Source organism: Euwallacea similis, chromosome 1, assembly GCF_039881205.1.
Source record: "Euwallacea similis isolate ESF13 chromosome 1, ESF131.1, whole genome shotgun sequence".
In the NCBI taxonomy this organism is placed as follows: domain Eukaryota; kingdom Metazoa; phylum Arthropoda; class Insecta; order Coleoptera; family Curculionidae; genus Euwallacea; species Euwallacea similis.
The window spans coordinates 3,333,616-3,353,206 of NC_089609.1; the positions used below are offsets into that span (position 1 = coordinate 3,333,616).

The 19,591-nt window shown below is 33.4% G+C and overlaps 2 protein-coding genes across 2 annotated transcripts; both read left to right on the plus strand.

The window, feature by feature from the left end:
- Positions 1 to 1,003: 1,003 nt before the first annotated feature.
- LOC136410769 (sodium-dependent nutrient amino acid transporter 1-like) lies at positions 1,004 to 12,439 on the plus strand. Its single transcript, XM_066393092.1, has 12 exons — positions 1,004 to 1,098; positions 1,154 to 1,237; positions 2,394 to 2,676; positions 2,726 to 2,969; positions 5,591 to 5,861; positions 6,044 to 6,147; positions 6,554 to 6,743; positions 6,815 to 6,991; positions 7,076 to 7,175; positions 11,805 to 11,981; positions 12,037 to 12,137; positions 12,208 to 12,439. Exons 1-12 carry the CDS (start codon positions 1,090 to 1,092, stop codon positions 12,361 to 12,363), a joined length of 1,896 nt encoding a protein of 631 aa, XP_066249189.1. The 5' UTR covers positions 1,004 to 1,089; the 3' UTR covers positions 12,364 to 12,439.
- Positions 12,440 to 16,198: 3,759 nt separating this feature from the next.
- On the plus strand, positions 16,199 to 17,687 carry LOC136408914 (uncharacterized). The gene has a single exon (XM_066390139.1). The coding sequence runs from the start codon at positions 16,199 to 16,201 to the stop codon at positions 17,684 to 17,686; it is 1,488 nt and encodes a 495-aa protein (XP_066246236.1). The 3' UTR covers position 17,687.
- The last annotated feature ends 1,904 nt before the right edge of the window (positions 17,688 to 19,591 follow it).

Here is a 19,591-nt window from a genome sequence, read left to right on the forward strand (position 1 = left end):
TTGCGGCTTTAAGACTATTTTTACATTCTCCAGCGAATTGAAGAAAACTTTCATTTCATTCACATATCAAATGTTCTCCAATTACATGGCCATTTGAAATTTTTTGATAAATTTACGTTATACGATATATTTGTATTATTGAGGGCCGTTTGCGTGGACTTTCCCTAAGTCACAGTTAAGCTTAAACGTAGCTTAACTTGAAAGTTTTGCATGTATAAATGTGAATTTAAGTCGCATTTAGACTTCTAAGTGCCTTGTGGACTCGAGGGTGAATATGAGCATCACTCGATACCTGCTTACATAACGAAATTTAATTTTCATTTAAACAGGATGCACATTAGAAATCTTACCACCTCTATCTTTCACCATTAAAAAAACCCCTAAACATGTTAATAGTATTTTCAAGGGCGACGAACAATTAAATTATTCATTAAATTAATTAATTATTAAATTAAGTATTAATTACAAGGCATTAAACGTAATGCTCAGGAGATGAAGCTGTAGGTCCTAATGACAAACTTATAAAAATTTTAAAGGCTGATATAGAAGTAGTAAATTTTCAAATGGGCACCCTGTATATAAGATTTCGAAGTGAATTAATTAATTAATCGGTAGAAGGTCGAATGAATTTCTTTGCGAGTAGGACAAATCCACAACTCATGAAATGAGAATTGTTTGGAAATTGGTTTGTTAGGTCCTGTAAGGACTAACGAATCCTAACAAACTTGAAAAAATCAACAATTAAACTCCTGGTGGCTTTAGCGCTTAGATAAATTCTATAAAGTACTAAGTCAATTTCTCTGGTTCCGTGGAAATTACCTTTCTGGCAAAATTATCAGGAGTTCGAAACACTAAGCCTTAACGGAATAATAGCATCTAGGTATGTGTATAAATTTTATACTTTTGACGATGTCGTTAATTCGACCCTGTATTCATAGTTGTTTAACAAAGGTAATATTTTGAAGTTCCGAAATTACTTCAAATTTATTTTGGCCAGTATTTCTCCAGTGTTCTTCAAAGTAAATTATGCTTATGATTTTAGTTCGCCCACACGTGCTGTTATAGTATAGTGCACTGCAGGAAAATACTATGACTACTGTATGTATTGAAGCTATAAAGACTACTTTCGGCGCACTAACGAATATATTATCAGGAAAATGGGGCCCCCCACAAGTCTAGCGAATATGCTCCTGAACAATCTGATGAGAGCAAGAGGGCAGAACACCAAGCAAATCAGGTAAAGCAAAATAAGTATCGTTGTTTTCTCAATTATCGAATGGTTTATACTATCTAAGGTTCTCCTGCGTTAAATACAAGATTAATATAAAATTCATAAAAGCTGACAAAAATGTTCAATCAGGCAGTTCAAATAGAAGTAGCAGGCAGGCAGTTATTGATATCAATATGCGTGCGACAATATTTATTTATATCACAAGTCAAAAAAGTAACGCTCGATCGTGAAATTTTGCGCCCCAGCGGCAAAATTAAACACGCGAGTGAATTAAAAAACTTCTTTGCGAATTATGCACGTAATTTTTTGCCTATGGTCATGATTCATACAAAAAATAAATAAATGAAAAAATTTACGTAACCACGACTCGGGTCACTTAGGTTTTTTTTACGTTTTACCGCACACCAATTTTTAATTGACCGGGCTCCGCTTTGCCTCGTTCGGTCAGTTGTAATCAGCGTGCGGTAAAACCATCGCTTTCGGCACTTGTTCGGTAAATAACTATTGTTATAATATTTGCTTGGGGTTATTTGTTTTGATTGCTTGGAATTTTATTTTGCAATTTGAGTACCGTAGATATCATTATTATCATTCAAAAATTCCCACTTTTTCGTTATTGCCTTTAAATTGGCTTCCCGACAATAAGCTTAACTAGATTATACGCCATGTATGGTTAATTAGAGGTTTCCGATTCAAATTCAAATATTTAAGAAAGTTATCCGTATAAAATTGCCATAAAATAATAAAAGTTTCAAGGTAATTCCAAGGCACAAGTTAGGGATCACAGAATACAACAATACAATTAACTAATGAAAATTATTTTTCCTTTGCTTTACCGCATGCATGCATGAGCTGAAATTAGCACTTGTGTGGTATTATATTGGGGTGCACCATGTATGTGTTTAATAGCTATTTACCTAACAAGTTCGGAAAATAACATTTTATAGTAGTTGCTCGACGTGAATTTGGGTTTAGTCAATAATCGGATGCGGTAAAGACACTTTCCTTTCGATGTATTACTCACTCGTAGAAATCATCTATCGGATCATTGAGCGATCGCATAAGAGATTCGAATGTGGACAACTTTGTGTGTCTCATGTCTCATTTACCTATGAATATCATCTAACACCTTATTTTAATAATTATTCATTTATGTCTGAAGAGACCGAACTCTGAACCAACAGACGAAACAAACCCAGACAGAGCATCATGGGACAAACCCATAGAATTCCTAATGTCTTGCATAGCCATGAACGTTGGGCTGGGAAATATATGGAGATTTCCATTTGTGGCTTATGAGAATGGAGGAGGGGCCTTCCTAATACCATATGTCTTAGTTTTGTTACTCATGGGTCGACCAATGTACTATCTAGAAGCTTGTTTGGGACAATTCGTTAGCAGAGGAAATGTAAAAATGTTTGAAAATTTGGCGCCAGCTCTGAAAGGTAAATTTGTGTATCTAAATGTGGAAATTTTAGCATTTCAAAATTATAGGTGTCGGATTCGGTCAGTTGATAGGCACGATATGTGTTGCAACTTATTACTGCTCATTAATGGCGTTAACGCTTTTTTATTTAATAAACTCTTTTAACGCTGATCTTCCTTGGGCTTCGTGTAAACCAGAATGGGCTAACATTAGTTGGGTAAAAGATGGCAATGTTACCTGCATCTCCTCAACTTCTAATGAAAATGGGGGTTCCGGGGGAACCGAAGTTAGTTCAGCAGAACTATATTTTAGGTAGGAAGGCCATTAGGTCACCGTTTTAATAAATTATTTCAAAAAAATAGGCTCGTTACTATGGATATCCGATGACGAAGGCGTGGGAAATAAGCTTATTTTCTTATCATTGCGCGCGCAACTAGTAAGAAATCAAAGTATAGGATAATCGAGGTCCTTTCCGTATCATTTTTGAGTGCCTAACAACGCAATATTCTGATAATTGTAGAAAAATACATTTTTAGATGGCTGTTTTCTATTCTGTCAAGAAAACTTTTTAATCAATGATTGTTTTTCCTTGAAAATAATTTAAAATATCCGTCTATTTCGGAGCCCAAAATATGTTAGCTGTGTGTCAATGAATAAGATGAAATACAGGGGCGTAGATCAACCTGCTGAAGCAGTGGAAGCCTGCATATATCAGACGTTCAAATTATTTATGAACAAACTGCAAATTCCTATTTTTTGAAAAGAATTAAAAATAAACGTGCATTTTGAGTGCTAAATATGTGAGAAATGTGCGCAGGTGAATAAGCTTATTGTACATACAGGGTGTTATTTAAATACGTCGCCAAACTTCAAGGGGTGGTTCACTAACTGATTCTAAGACGAAAAATTTATATAAACATAGGCCCAGTAATACTTCGTTTTCAAGATACAGGGTGTTAAACTTTTTTTAAATTGTTTTTTGTAAAAATCTTAATTTTTTAGCCGATTTTATTGAAATTTGAGATATACTGTTATATGTTTTTTGCTAAAAAAATTGCCTACCATTTGTTTAAGTGTAGTTTTAATAAATTATTTTTCTTGTTTGAGTTTTTTTTATTTTCAGCGTTATTCTTATACACACTACTAATAAAAGCAGGCAATTTCCAGCTTAAAAGATTCTTTTGTACTACATTAAAAATTGTCACCAAGCTTTAATGTCATGTTAGTTTGCGTTTTCTTGTTATTTAGGAGTTTTTTTTAATATGTAAAGGTTTTTTAAAAAAAATTCGACACCTTTTATCTTGAAAACGAAGTATTACTGGGCCTATGTTTATATAAATTTTTCGTCTTAGAATCAGTTAGTGAACCACCCCTTGAAGTTTGGCCACATACTTAAATAACACCCTGTACAGTATGTCCCCGGATGGACTTGCTAAGAGGAGAAAGTTTTTTATTTTCATTTTACGAGAAAAATGTATTCTCCATAAAAGTTTTTGCTTGTTCCAAAAGGTTGAATCAGTTCTCGTCCGCTCAATTTTTTTTTTCGTTATAAAGAAATATTAGAGAATTTTGTTTACGAAATTTTTATTACAATAATTGAACAAGAAAGAGGAAACTATAAAAAAAAATTTCACTCGATTCATTCACCACCATCTTGAACGCACAGCTCAAGTCTTCGACGCAGTTTATTATAATTTCTTTTGATCTTTTCGAGTGGTAAAGACGTCACAGCATTTCTGATCCTCCCCTTCAAATGTTCTGCATTCGGAGGAAGATTATTCGCATAAACTATTTGTTTTAAACAGGCTCAAAGGTAAAAATCTAATATGGCTAAATCAGGGCTTCGTGATGGCCTATAGTCGATTGACTATTTTTATTGCACTAAAAAACTAATTTACAATGATCAGACTTGCAGTACAACTGCTCACTGAAAATTATGTAGACGAATGATAGTTTCAATAATTAAGGGCGGCTTTATATATCGCCCGGCAAATAAAATTCCGAGTCCTAATGAGCTCCAATTTTTTCCCGGGGTCCTAATGGGCTACACTTGTCCATGGCACTAGGCGTCCTTGCATATGGTAATATATATGATGAAACAAAAGATGGGATGAAAAGCGGATGGTTATAGAATAACCTAGATGGCTCCAGGATGAAACATATAGTTATATAACTCATAAAAAAGAGAATTAATTTTTTTACCAAATTTTCAACGAAATATTATGTACTATTTTTTAATATCTGGAAGGGAAAATTGAAATGGTGGGAAGTGGTTCGACCGTTTTGGAACTAGCAAAAGCTTTCATGAAGAATATATTTTTCTCGTAAGAGACGTTCTCTTCTTGACAACCCCGTACAGGGACGTACTGTATATTTGTGCAAGATTTTTTTTGCTATACAGAGACAAGATCTACAAGTTTGAAGAACTAAGGGAGCTCTATACAGGGTGTTTGAAATATCGGTCATGCATGAAGATTAAAAAACGTCTTTTCCATCGAAAGATGTCCTCTTCGATGTCAAAGTTGATGTGTTTTGACGTTTTCCTGAAAAAAAAACAGGAAAATATGCAGGATCGACATTTTCCCTGGGACACTCTATATCTATATCCGTTTATAAAATATATAAACTACTATAGATTATTTAAAGTTACAGACTTAATTAAAGTCGTTTTTTCTTGCTAAAATATCTTGAAAATATCGTAATTTTTACGTGAAAAAACGCCATATACGATTGTTTTTTAAACCGCTTTCAAAAGCCTTCAGGACATGTGATTCGACCAGGTTGGGACAAAATTGACGGGTACTAAATCAAATATGTTGTTTTCAAACTCTTTGAAAAATATGGATTAATAGAGTGATCAATGAAAAACGACTTCAACAAGAAGCTAAAAACTGGAACATTATGAAAATTCCTTGATATTCGTCCTTTTCTAGAATTGAAGTTTTAAAAGAATCAGTAGACATAGCTGACGGCATAGGAGCACCAGATTGGCAATTAACGTTATGTTTGTTAGCGTCTTGGATTGTGACATTTTGTATATGTGCAAGAGGTGTTCACAGTTCCGGCAAAGCATCATACTTCCTGGCTATATTTCCATATGTAGTATTATTTGCTTTACTGATTAGAGCTGTAACATTGGAGGGATCTGGCACTGGAATATTGTATTTTATTACACCTGACTGGGCCAAATTGCTTGATGCTAAGGTGAATAATTAAATCTTCAATTTACAAACAGTTTTAAATCATTCTAACAATGTAGTGGGTTAGTTTTATAGTTAGATATTATTTATTATTTCAACAACAATGAAAAAATATCAGATGTAAGTAGAATAAAATTTTCCTTTGCTCTGTAGGTAAACAATACGACAATGGTTATAATATTTTAGGTGTGGTACAACGCCATGACCCAATGTTTCTTTTCACTTAATATAGGCTTCGGATCCGTTTCAATGTATGCATCCTATAATGGCTTCAGGCATAATGTTTACAGGTCAGTGAAGACAACTTTAAATTCCTAATTAACTAACGCAATAAATCCCCACAAAATAAATACACAATAATAAGGTTTGGTAGATATGCAGCAAAAAGGTCATGGCAGATGGCGCTGCTCGGATAATTTACCGCAAGCCCAACATATTTGCCGTTAACATTGCGGATATCTGCCTACGTTTAATTGGCTCGAGTTGAACCGAACTGACGGGATCTAATAGGATCGAATCCGGTCTTAGAGGTTCTCAGCTTAATTAAACGCAGAGCTCAAATGATCCAAGTCGTAATAGGTCTTAACCATTTTCCCATATGCTTCTTAAATTTAATAAATTTTCCCCTCTCAACTTTAATTTTTAAGCGATATAACGCGATTTTTAAGCGATTGTAACGATATTCACTGTTTTTAGGGATGCAATGGTAGTGACAACTTTAGATACATGCACGTCATTACTTGCTGGGACAATCATTTTCGGTATCTTAGGAAACTTGGCGAGCAAAATGAAAGTTGAAGTATCAGAAGTGGTCAAGTCAGGGGGTACTGGTTTGGCATTCATATCGTATCCCGAGGCTATTGCGCGATTTGAAGCAGTTCCGTGGGTGAGTATCAGATCATTACCAGATCTTATTAGATTCAGAAAATCTGAAATTTTAATATAATCTCTTTTCAGCTTTTTTCAATTCTCTTTTTTGTAATGCTGTTCGTCCTGGGGGTGGGAAGTTTAGTGGCGCTACAGGCTTGTGCTTTTACGGTTATTATGGACTCTTTTCCAAAATTAAAAACTTGGCATGTATCACTAGCAACAGCCATTGGAGGGTTTCTTATAGGATTAGTATACGTAACTCCAGTAAGTAGATTAATAACTGCTGCATTTTATGTTAATCTACACCTTCGAAATTCCACAAATTTTTAACTACTGTTTCTGTTTTAGGGTGGACAATGGATATTCACAATGGTAGATTTTTACGGAGGGACATTTATCTTTTATGTAATGAACATCTTCGAAGTCATATCTGTTATATGGTGGTATGGTGAGTCAAAAGAGAAACATGTAAAATATTCCTGCAAAATGTTTAAAAAATACCTGCATAGATTGTTCCAAATATTTACGTATTAAATTCCAAAATCTTGAAACAATGCTTTTAAATTGTTGGAAAACGTGTTCTAAATGAGAGTCAAATTTCACGAGTAAAATTAATTTAACTCCGCTTCGCCCCGTAATTTACGAATATTAATATTAAATACAGCAAACATTCGATACTGTGAACATCGGATAACGTAAACCTCCGGATAACGTGAATCATCTTTCTATCACATTAACCACCGTATAACGTGAACAAATGATTTCCATTACCGGGGGAACTACTTCTGGGGATTCTCTGGCAGTCGTGCCCGGTATTTCCCCAGTTTTACTTTGTAGTTTCATTTTTTGCATTGCAACATTTGCCTGTTGCTTTTGAACGGTTGTCGAAAGGTTTAGTGAATACGTGTTGTTATATGTAATGTCGCTGAAAAAACCAAAGTGTTTAACTCTCCATGAAAAATCTCTTGTAATTCAGGAGCTAAGTAAAGGTGCAAGTGTTTCGAATTTATCCAGAAAATACAATATAGCTAAATCTACGATTTGCAAAATAAAGCAAAGAAAAGAAACCATTTTAAGAGTAATAACAGATACATATGTTGGATCAAGTAAAAGAAAAACACTTAAAGGGTCTGGATTACTACAAATGGAAAAACAGCTATACAAATGGTTTCTAAATCAACGACATAAAAATTTTGTCGCAACCGGAGAAATGATAAAGCAAAAAGCCAAATCCATACATTCTGAAATAAAGGAAACTGATAAAGAATTTACGGCTAGTGAGGGATGGCTACAGAGGTTTAAAAAAAGATTTGGAATTCGGTTTTTAAAAATTTCCGGGGAAAAACTTTCTTCTCAACCGGAACTTATTGACCCTTTCAAAAAGCAGTTAAAAAAATAAAATGCAGGAACTTGGAATTACATTAGATCAACTTTATAATGCTGACGAAACGGGCTTCTACTGGAAACTTCTACCGGACAAAACATTTGTTTCATCTGCACAAAAAACAGCGCCGGGACGAAATACTGAAAAACAACGAATAACAACAGTTTGCACAAATGCTACTGGAAGACATAAAGTAAAACCATTAGTTATCGGTAAGGCTGCCAATCCAAGGTCATTTAAAAACTTTACTTGCCCTCTTCATTATGAACACTCCAAGACAGCGTGGATGATTGCTGTGTGTGGATTTTTAAAAAATGGTTCCATCATTCCTTTGTACCTCAGGTAAATTTTGTTGTGTATTTTTCTTGAAATCGTAGCATAAATTTACGTATTCCTTTGCAGGTTACACGTTTTTTGTCAAATAAAGGGTTCCCGATAAAAGCCTTACTTCTGCTAGATAACGCGCCATCTCATTCAAACGAAGAAGAATTAAAGAGCGAAGATGGACAGATAGTAACAATGTTTCTTCCACCTAACGTTACGCCGCTTATCCAACCTATGGATCAAAATTATATTACAGGAATAGCCTTCTTGCCGATGTTATAGCAAGTAATTCAAACATAATTGATACATTGAAAAACTTGACTATTAAGGAAGCTGTTGTCAACTTAACGGCTGCATGGAATCGACTCGATTCACAAATTATTGCAAAACGTTGGAGAAATATTATAGAGAACACTGAAATATCCGAGGATGACGATGATGAATTACCTCTTTCTGTTTTAAAACGTCGATGGGACGATGATAAGGCAGGCTTAATCTCCAAATCCTGTGATCTTCTAAATACACTAGCATCACAAGTAAGGGATTTATCTTTACAATTTAAATCTGTTATTACATATGTAATTTATGTATATTTGTAGGCCACATTCAAGGAAACTGATGTATTGGAATGGAATGATGCTGACAAAGAATGTGAAGTTCATGTAGTCGAGAATTTTGAAGAAATGTCAAGTAAAGTGTCACTGGACAGCGCTATAACTGTATGAAATACTGCAATCCAGTGGGCAGAATATAGTGGTGTGGACTTCACAGACCTCATAGTTTTAAAAAGACTAAGAGAAACAGCTCTTGTGCAAAAAATTACAAATCCTAAAAAGCAAACTAAAATTTCAGACTTTTTTTCACCCAATACTCTGCTTTCCACTCTATTTAGATTAACCCCCGATTACATAAATAAATCGCTAACGTGCGTTGTTTTATTTTGTTCACGGTATCCAGTGTCTACTGTATTACGAATATTAAAAATTACACAAATTCGTTATAAAATGCATATTAAAGTTAATGATGGTGAATGATTTTATACCATATACACACACACATACATACACTTTCTTGATACATTTATTATATTGGCCTAATAATTGTGAATTACGAGCGAACAAGGTGTTCTAAGTATTTTCTATATGGAAACCTGGATCAAAAGTGGCTTAGTAGATCACATTACGTAGAAGATGAGTTTTAAGATGGCGATAAAATGCTTAAGTGATAACTCATTAGTGAATCAGTGAATTGAGTCAAGCTTTACAAATATTTCTGATAATGTAACTTTACTTACTACTTGTTTTTCTCAAAAATGGTCGATTGTTTTTTCCTCCTTTTCAATTTGTATTTTTGTAATGTGTGATGTTGGGATGTTCCATAAATAATCGATTTTATTATTCCATTGTTGCACAAATTCTTTGAATGCGTGACATCAAATGTATTTAGATTTCCCTGTAGGTTCACAATGTGAAATAAAAAATTAGCTTTCTCTATACAGGGTGTCCCAACTAAAATTTGCATTTCGTGAAATCTCCGATCTCGTCCAAATGTGGGAAAAATGCTAACATATGTAAATTTTAGCTTGAGGAGGGACCTAATTTTATCTTGATTTCAAAATAATTTTTGCGTTCATCCAGTGCCCAGAGCCACCCCTTCGAAAACTTTAAACGGCACGAAGAACTGGATCACATCACAGTGAAACCGCTTTCATTTTCTATGCAACCATGTTTTTTTTCCAATTTGAGCGATTGGTTTTTCAAAATTACGAAATCGCTGTAGACTCATTGAAATTTTTAACATTGTTAAAGCAGTACACTCTCGTTTAAATTGTAAATAATTTTTTTGTGGTAGGATCGGACTAAGAGATGTTATCTTATCTGCACTAATGTTTGAAATTTTTTATTCTCTTAGATTTCTTTTCCTGAGGCCAATGCAGGACAAACCAAAGTCTAAGGTTTATCCTGTATTATCTACATCTCTATAAATGCTTCGTGAATGAATCGTCGCAGAGTGCTATTTGATCACACTAAAAGTTTTGCAAAACGTTAAAGAAGCTTCTCAAAATCGCTCGTGCTATTGTATGGCAGTTGATGGTGGACATTTTGCGCAATACATTCGTTAAATTGAATTCTTTTACATAACCATTTTTGTTTCCTTTCACGGCCATCTAGGCAGCGTTCTGAAAAACCAATCGCTCAAGCTTGAAAAAAAACATATTTGCATAAAGAATGGAAACAGCTTCAAAATGATGCGCCACTCGGCCCCTCTTGCCATTTAAAGTTTTTCAAGGGGTGGCTCTGGGCGCAGGAGGGATGCAGAAATTATTTCGAAACCAAGATAAAATTTGGTCCCCCCTCAAGTTAAAATTTACATATTTTAGCATTTTTCCCACACTTAGATGAAATCGGAGACTTTATGGCGTGCAAATTTTGTATGTAATACCTGCTTCAAAAGATGCGCGGATAAAAATAAAAGAATGCCGGTTTCAGCATATTTTTCAAAAATCCCTGTCTGCATCGCAAATGAATTTGTCCCACACTTTTGCCGCGCACTGTATAAAACAGTTATATACATACAGGGTGTTCCTAAATTCGTATATATACAGAAAGGAGTAATTCTTTAGCTTATTTCATGATTAACAATTAATATAAACATAAGTGTGTGAACACTTCGTTATTTATGTACAGATTGAAAAATTTCAGAATTTTTTCAGTTTTTATATTTTCTGCTTTAACTTTTAATGAATAGTTCCAAATAAACTTTCAAAATCCCTAAAAATAGGGTTTATTTATAATATTTAAGTTTACGTACTGAGTTATATAACTAATAGTTGCTTTCCCATGATAAGTTTTAATTTCATTTAGCGAATTACACAAAATCGTTTTTTATTTATTTTTTCTTGATAACCGACGAAGACGCGAAAACATTACAAGACACCAAAAAGTTTTTAAATAACATAAAAAAGTAATATTATATTTTAAAATCTACTTGCAGAGCCCCGCGAAAAAATTCAAGAGGAGAAAAGGGGGCATGACCCTTGAAAAAATACCACCCTGTAGATTATCAAAATCACTTGACATGCTCAATGAAGTAAGTTCTACAGCGTAAGCTATGTAACAAATTTTAGCTAAATATTTCAAAAACTGAGGGAGCCATAAAGAAAAAATTGAAACATTTTTGAAATTTGAACAACTTGTAGATAGGTGCCGAAGTGTTTGCGAACCAATGTTTATATGAACTTCTAGTCATGAAATAAACTAAAGAATTAGCCCTTTCCGTATGTACATGATATTTAGGAACATCCTGTATAATAATAATAAAACATTGTTTAATCTGTCCCTCACTACTTATTTGTATCTATTATTTTAGGTTTAGAAAATATCTGCCAAGACATTGAATTCATGACAAAAAGAAAACCAGGTGTCTATTGGAGGTTCTGCTGGTGCATCATCATTCCTGTTGTACTCATTTTCGTCCTTTCATATTTTCTGGCTAACTATGAAGCTTTGCAATATGAGAACAAGGAATATCCAAGCAATATCATCGGTATACTAAGTTTTATAGAATAATTACTTCTGCGATCACATTAAATTCATTTCAGCGTGGGGATGGGTTTTATTGGGATTTGGAGTAGTTCAGCCTTTGTTATGGTTTGTCGTTGATTCCTATCGAAAAACCAGGGACTTAAGCTCTGTAAAAGAGGTAATTTTGATTATATACATGTCGATCAGATATTTATATAATCATTAACATCCATTTTTATATGGTTCAGGCGATGATTAAAATGTTCAAACACACGGATTGGGGCCCCAAAGATCCAGAGCGAAACTGCAAGTGGCACGAATTTAAAATGTTGCAAAACGCGGACCGAGTACTCAAACTTAGAGGGAGAATTGCTGACAAGTTATTCATACTCATTGGAAAGTAGGGAGAAAAGTCCAAAGTTTTCATTGTTGCATTGTAAATTTATAAACAAGTTATTGTATTTTTAGTTCATGCTATTAAAGGTTTTATTTTGATTTATTTGTTTCATTTTTACCGTTAGTTCCTCTATGCTATCCATGAGAACATCGGGCATTTCCTTAGGCAGACCCTGTAGAGTGCGACCGATATTCACGACAACTCTGTCCTTTCGCACAAAATCTATATTTTCTCCAAAATTTCAGTGAAATTAATGAAAACTAATACAATGTTGGGTCTAATTAAACCTCATGTTCATAGTAACAAGCATGGGATTCATGTGCCTTTCGTTGGTTTATATTTTCCTTTTCCCAGATTTGTCACTAGCGCCCTTTAATACCATATCTCCTCATTAGGCTAACATGAACTAGCCTGAATTATTGTTCTGGCGGAGTCCATTAACGCTATCAATAGTCCTATATTAGGTTGCCCAAGGGCATACAGGGTGTTTCATTTAAAGTGACACAAATGGTTATCTCCGAAATCAAATTTAAAATTTACAAAAAATTGAAACAAACATTGCTTGATATAAAAAGGGGTGTCCATCATACAAGCAAAATTTTACTCAGGGTCGTTTAAAGGATATTTCAAGGTCAACTTTGCATTTTTAAATAGAACATCTTTTTTTTTGGCAAATTTGCAAAAAAGCTTAAAAAAAATTAAGTATGTTTTGCTGGAAAAACTTTTTGTTTTCCAGATATCCACAAAAGTTGGCACATTTAAAATATAATAACATGTAACAAATGCTGAAATTATTTTTACATCATTAGCTTTAGGAGCGTTTTTCTCGGAAACCGTTCTTTCTAGCGACTTCAATAAAGTATACCTTTTTTTTCTCATCCCAAGAAACTTCTGGATACACAATTTTACAATATTAACTGGAAAAAATCGCAACATATTAAAGAAAATATGATTTATTTTTTCAACTGTGACACCCTGTATCTTTGTTATTATCGACTTTGGTACTAAGGCAAGTTGGGTAAAATTTGGTCCTTATCTCATGTTCTATCACTCTCTTAAAGGAATGTATCGAGTTACTAAACACCTTGTATATGCGACAGTGTGAATTATTAATAGACAAGATAATGGTTGATGACCTTTTCCCTTTCTTTGAGGTATTATTGTTTTGTTAAGAAAGTAATCGAACTTATCTGCGCTTGTAGACTATGGAGGATTAATTCCCTAGGCAGGCACAAGGATCAGAGTACCATTCGCCGTCTAAGGATAATTTATATGTATATTGATAAATTAGTTAATGTTTAAAACCATTTTATTTCGGTGCCTAACTCTTAAAACAGATGATCTTAATTTGTATACTCACATAGTGACGCAGCAAAAATGATTTATTTCTGCAGTTCATTTTATAAGAAATTGCTGAAGCTCAGCTCATACAAAAACGGGCTTATTTACTTAGCTATTAAATTAAACAAACAATAAGTAAGTTATCGTTCTTGTACTTATGTTGACGAGCAAATTCAAGGTATGTTCTTAAGATACCCACACATTGAGGTATGAATATAATAAAATTCGTTATAAATTCGCAATAAAACAATGAATTGGTTCCAAATAAATTGAAAATAACTTTATCCAAAGTAGCAAACGATACCTTGCGGGGAGATTAACGTTTTGACGTTATATAGCACAGTCGATTATTGGTAACCGTAGGCGGTTTGGGGCAAAAAGTTCAAAAAAGGTTTTTTAAGTAATAGAAGGAAAAAGTAAACCGGTAAAAGCCAATTTCTCTAGCAATCAGCAATTTATTGCGTGTTGTGCTACACAGTTACGCTACACTGTTGAGTATACCGCTTTGTGACGTCACACTTCTAAGGGAATGTTTCGGGCGTTTATGAGAATTTTCATTTTCTTTTTGTGTTTTTCTTCTAGGAAAATTTATTTGAATGTTGTAAAATTTTATATGTGTAATATGACTAATTTTAACAATTTTATATTATGTAAGTTTTTATTATCTAAATTCTGTAAAAACATTGTTGCGAGTACCCATCTGTACATTCAATTTTCAGTTATGATGTGTTAGTGCTGCGACATCAATATAATTTTTTTCCTATGGCGTTACTTCTTTTCTGGGATTAAGATCTGGCCCCTGTGATTTATTCAATAAAACTCGATTCGAAAAGGCTACAACCAATAGTAAGATTATTCCAGAAGCTCGTAATAAACTTGAAAAACCACGAAAATTTTGATTTGGCTTCAAAAAATATCATGCTTAATGAGTACGAAAATGTCTTTATTGCCCTCGATTGCACCGCGCACTATAGCAATTACCATGAGCAAAGTATCTCTTTCAGCACTTTTTAGGTGAGTATTTGTTTATAGTGTGTACTTTTCACAGCTATCAATGCTTAAATTTTTGAATAATATAATACCTTAAAGTGGATTGGCAGAAATCAATATAATTCAAATAATTGTTGATTAAATCTTTAATTACCTATGTATATTTTCCTAACGAAGTATTTTTTACTTACGGTTAATATGGCAAAATGGAATTATTTTTTCAGCTTCAATATATTAGGGTTATTTACTTTGGGACGGCCTAGTAGAAACTTGAATTTAGAGTTTTAACAAATAATCTCCTGCCTGTTCATTTCAAATGTAAGTTACACATTTTTTTTAAATGTGTGTGGCAATGAATTATGTATGCAATTCTGCCCTACTTTGACCGTTAACCGAATTTGCATTTTTATTAATAAAAAAGTTATCCATACCCTGAGATAGATTACAGCCACCCAGCGCATCATTATATGTTTACATGCAAATGATGGATCATTCGAACATCTCTTATAATAGTTACGTATTGTGTGTATTTAGTCAATCAAATTATGTTCTGTACACATGTGTAGGTGGAAATGGAAGTTGTTTTTTTTTTCATTTTTACTTTTTGGTGCGATGAATAATAATTTTTCAGCATATCACGTTTTTCTTCATTAGAAATAGACATTTTTGCGCAATATAGACGAAATACTTTAATGAGGTACTGACATCTTGTTTTAATTTTGACAGTTCGTGTCAAAATCATGTTTCCGCCATATTGACTATGCAAATTCGTTTTTTTCATTTTCCTTTTTAATTTTCATCCGAATCATATGGTGTCGTACATCATTTAAATCAGAAAACAAAGCTTAATCCAAAAATGTAAAAATCCAATATGGCGGCCATAAGAAATAACAAAGTTTGGTGCTGTAACTTTTAAACAAAGGGTGCCTTGAAAAATCTGGTAACATTTTCAAATTCCTCATGAAAAAATGTATTGCTTAAAAATGTCCGACTCTATCCGTTTTCGCTAAAAAAAGTAAAAGCAAAAAATCAAAATTTCAGTTTCTTCCAAAAATCTCGACAACTTTTGAAAAATTTTTAAGTTTTTCAGCGACATATTTTTACCCTTCCTAAAACGCCTCAATTTAACCGACTTTGTATCTCTTATAACAACCGAGATCCCCATAATTAAGCTGCAGAAACGGGGACCCTGTATACGTAAATACTTACTCCTTTTCTCAATGTTCCAGACCTAGACGAATTGCTTCCGAGAAACAGGCGTTCAAAATTCGTCGGTCACTCTGTACGAGCATTCAATATTATAATGACTAAAATATTATTATTGAATATGGTAAATATTAAATAATGATATGGTCGGTGGTTATTTAATACTGACCAACAGTAATTACATTATCTAAATATTTGATATCCGCCTCTGGGACTGTTAGATAACCTTCCAAAACCAATCAAATGAACTTTCCCAGCAAAAACATTTTATTCTCAACTTAGTGGTGACTCGAAAGTTCTTTATCATGGATGGCGAAATTATTAGCAGAGAAAGTTGCAAAAAAGTTGTGAAAGAATATTTGGACATCGAGGATTTCGAGATATGTGACGTTAAAATTGAGCAGTTTTTTGACGAAGTGAACGGGTTCCTTGGGGAACATCTTTTGTTACTGATTGATATACGAATTCGAGACGAAAATAAAGTGCTGCGATTTTTCACTAAGAGGTTTCCATTTGGACACGTTATGCAAAGTGACTTTCTGATATCGATGAATGGGTGGCAACGAGAAATATATTTTTATGAGATTTTTCTTAAAAATCTCCATAAGACTATTCCAGGATTCTGCATTGATTTTGTTCCTAAATATTTGCTCGGAATTCCAAATGATATTATAGTTTTCGAAGACTTAACGTTGAAAAACTACGACTTGCCCAGACAAACCAGTCTGAATTTGTTAAACAACAAACATATTTGTTTGGTATTAGAAGCTCTTGCGAAATTGCATGCTTCGAGTTTAGCTTATGAAGAGTATAAGTCAAGAGAACATGGCGAGCATTTCAGGCTGTTCAGTGGTGATGAAGATTTTATCAAAGAACCGCTTATAAGAAAGGAGGAGGGATTCCTGGGTCACGATTTCTATAACGCTGCTATAAAAGGATTGAGAGCTCTAATATCAAAAGTGTACAAAAATAACTTAATACCGTTAGAAGAAGTACATCAGAAATTTGATATTTTGGCTGAACATGCTTTAGAGTTAATGACTCCTCAAAATATATTTAGAAATGTTCTTGCTCATGGCGATCTATGGGCAAAAAATGTCATGTTTCAGTATGAGGGCGAATCTGATGAACCTCAGCATGTGCTTTTGGTAGACTTTCAACTTCCCAGATACCACATTCCAGCCCACGACGTTCTCTTATTTATCTCTTTAACGACCAATAAAGAAATGAGAAAACGCTACTTCCACTTTTTCTTAAAACATTATCACAATGCCTTAAGTGAGCAACTGAATTATGTAGGTATCAAGACTGATGACATCGGCTTATCTTATGATGAATTCCTGAAGTCTGTAAGTTACATCATACCAGAGGTAAAAATCCAAGGACCCTTGCAGAGGTTGCAGCAATGTGGAAATAAAAATTTTTACAAAAATCTTTTAAATGACAAAGAAGCTTTTAAAATGTTTATTTTCGGGGACAAGACACCTTTTGCTTTAGAGTTATTTGAAACAGATGACAATTTTAGAATCCTCTTAACGGAAGCAATTGAAGAGATAATTGAAGTCGCACTACACCCTCAAATATTTAGAGAGGACTGCTACAGAATTTTGGAGCAAGAATTGGGCCATAGTGAATACGAAATAATTGAGTATCGTGTTTCGAAAATTAGTAAGTGTGACTTTTTATTTCAATTGGAAGTGAGTTTACTAAATAAGAATGAAAGGCAGGACTTGAAATATTTAGCAGAATGCAAACCGTTGGGTTATACTAGACTAGTGGAAAGGTTAATCTAATGCAGTACTGTAAAAATAATTAAAATAATAAATAAGCGAAGAATGAGTCTTTTTCATAGTTATTTTAAGGATACTTGAATATGTAGCTAGAAAACGATGTTAAAAGTGAAGGGGGCGCAGAAAAAAAATCCTATGTGTGCTGTGCCCTCCATGTGCTCTGAGGGACCTTCATAACAATTTGCAAAATCAAAGTTTTGTAGATTCTAATGAATAGTGTATATAAAAAAATGTTTATGTGAGAACGAAATGAAACTAAAACAAAATAAACCCAAAAAAGTAGCGATTGAGGGAAGGAATATCAGGTGGGCCTTAACGTAAATGTACAATTGGTGCATTATACAAGATGTTCCATAAACATACCGACAAACTTTCAAAGAAAGTAGGGCTCAAAAAAACAAACATTTAGGTGGAATAAAATTAGGTCCGAAATCGCCTTGTTTCCAAGATACGGATTGTCTAATTTCTTTTTTTATACAGGGTGTCCCGAAATTAGGTGCCAATAATTTACAGGGGTGTTAAACTTTTCAAAATAGGACGACTAAACCAAATAGTGATAGGTTAAAAATGTATACTAACAGAGCTAGTGCCCTTCGAAGGTACTCCTTTGGAAATTGATTATTTAGAATATCTGTGGAACCGTTAAAGATAATTGAATGCAATTTAACATATCTATATAAAATTTTATGCTAAATTTGATGATGATATTCATTTGTTAATAAATTGTCAGTAGCGCGCGTTTAGGGGGAGGAACATAGGATATTTTTGTCTAACTTTTTTGTACGCTATCTATCGACAACTTTAACCCCAAATAAAAGTTATTTGAACTTTTTTACATAAATAAGGTCCTTTCATTGCAAGTCGCTATCTCTTACCGTTTTCGAAATAATAGCACTTAAACATTTCTCTGCATGACTGAAACTGATGCGTCTATTTAAATTAAAATTGGCAGATTGTGCGACTTTATTATTATTATTATTATTAGTATTATTAGTATTATTTTCCAATCAAAATGTTTTTACAAAATACCAGTGAACATAACTATGTAGTTAACATAAAATACAATGATTGATTATAAAATATGGTAACATCACAGTATTTTTGGAAATTCTGTCACTAGTGAAATAGTCATATTTATTAATACTGATATTCAAAGAGGAGAGATAATATTATTGTTTATTTATAAATAATAGATTTTGGTCTGAAAGCCGCTAAATTTAAAATTAATTAATTAAACGCATCAGTTTTAGATATGCAGAGAAATGTTTAAGTGCCATTATTTCGAAAACGGTAAGAGATAGCGACTTGCAATAAAAGGACCTTGTCTGTGTAAAAAGGTTCAAATAGCTTTTATTTGGAGTTAAAGTTGTCGATAGATGGCGTACAAAAAAGTTAGACAAAAATACCCTATGCCCCTCCCCCTAAACGCACGCTACTGACAATTTGTTAAAAAATGAATATCACCATCTTTAGCATAAAATTATATGTAGATATGTTAAATTGCATTCAATTATCTTTGGCGGTTCCATAGATATTCTCAATAATCAATTTCCAAAGGAGTATCTTCGAAGGGCATTAGCTCCGTTAGTATACATTTTTGACCTATCACTATTTGGTTCAGTCGTCCTATTTTGAAAAGTTTAACACCCCTGTAAATTATTGACACCTAATTTCGGGACACCCTGTATTTTTTAAATATTTCAAAAACGGTTTGGGTTGTCCTCTACTTCTACTAAAAGAAAATTAAATACATTTCTCCTGAGTATTAAAAAAAAATCGCATTTGGAAATCAATGCCGATTTTTTGATAGACACAGGAATAAGAAATTATTTTTTATCTTAAAAATGGCTACTTGAGCACCAAACACTCAGAAGCCTTTTTTTTATTAAGAATTGATGGAATATTAAA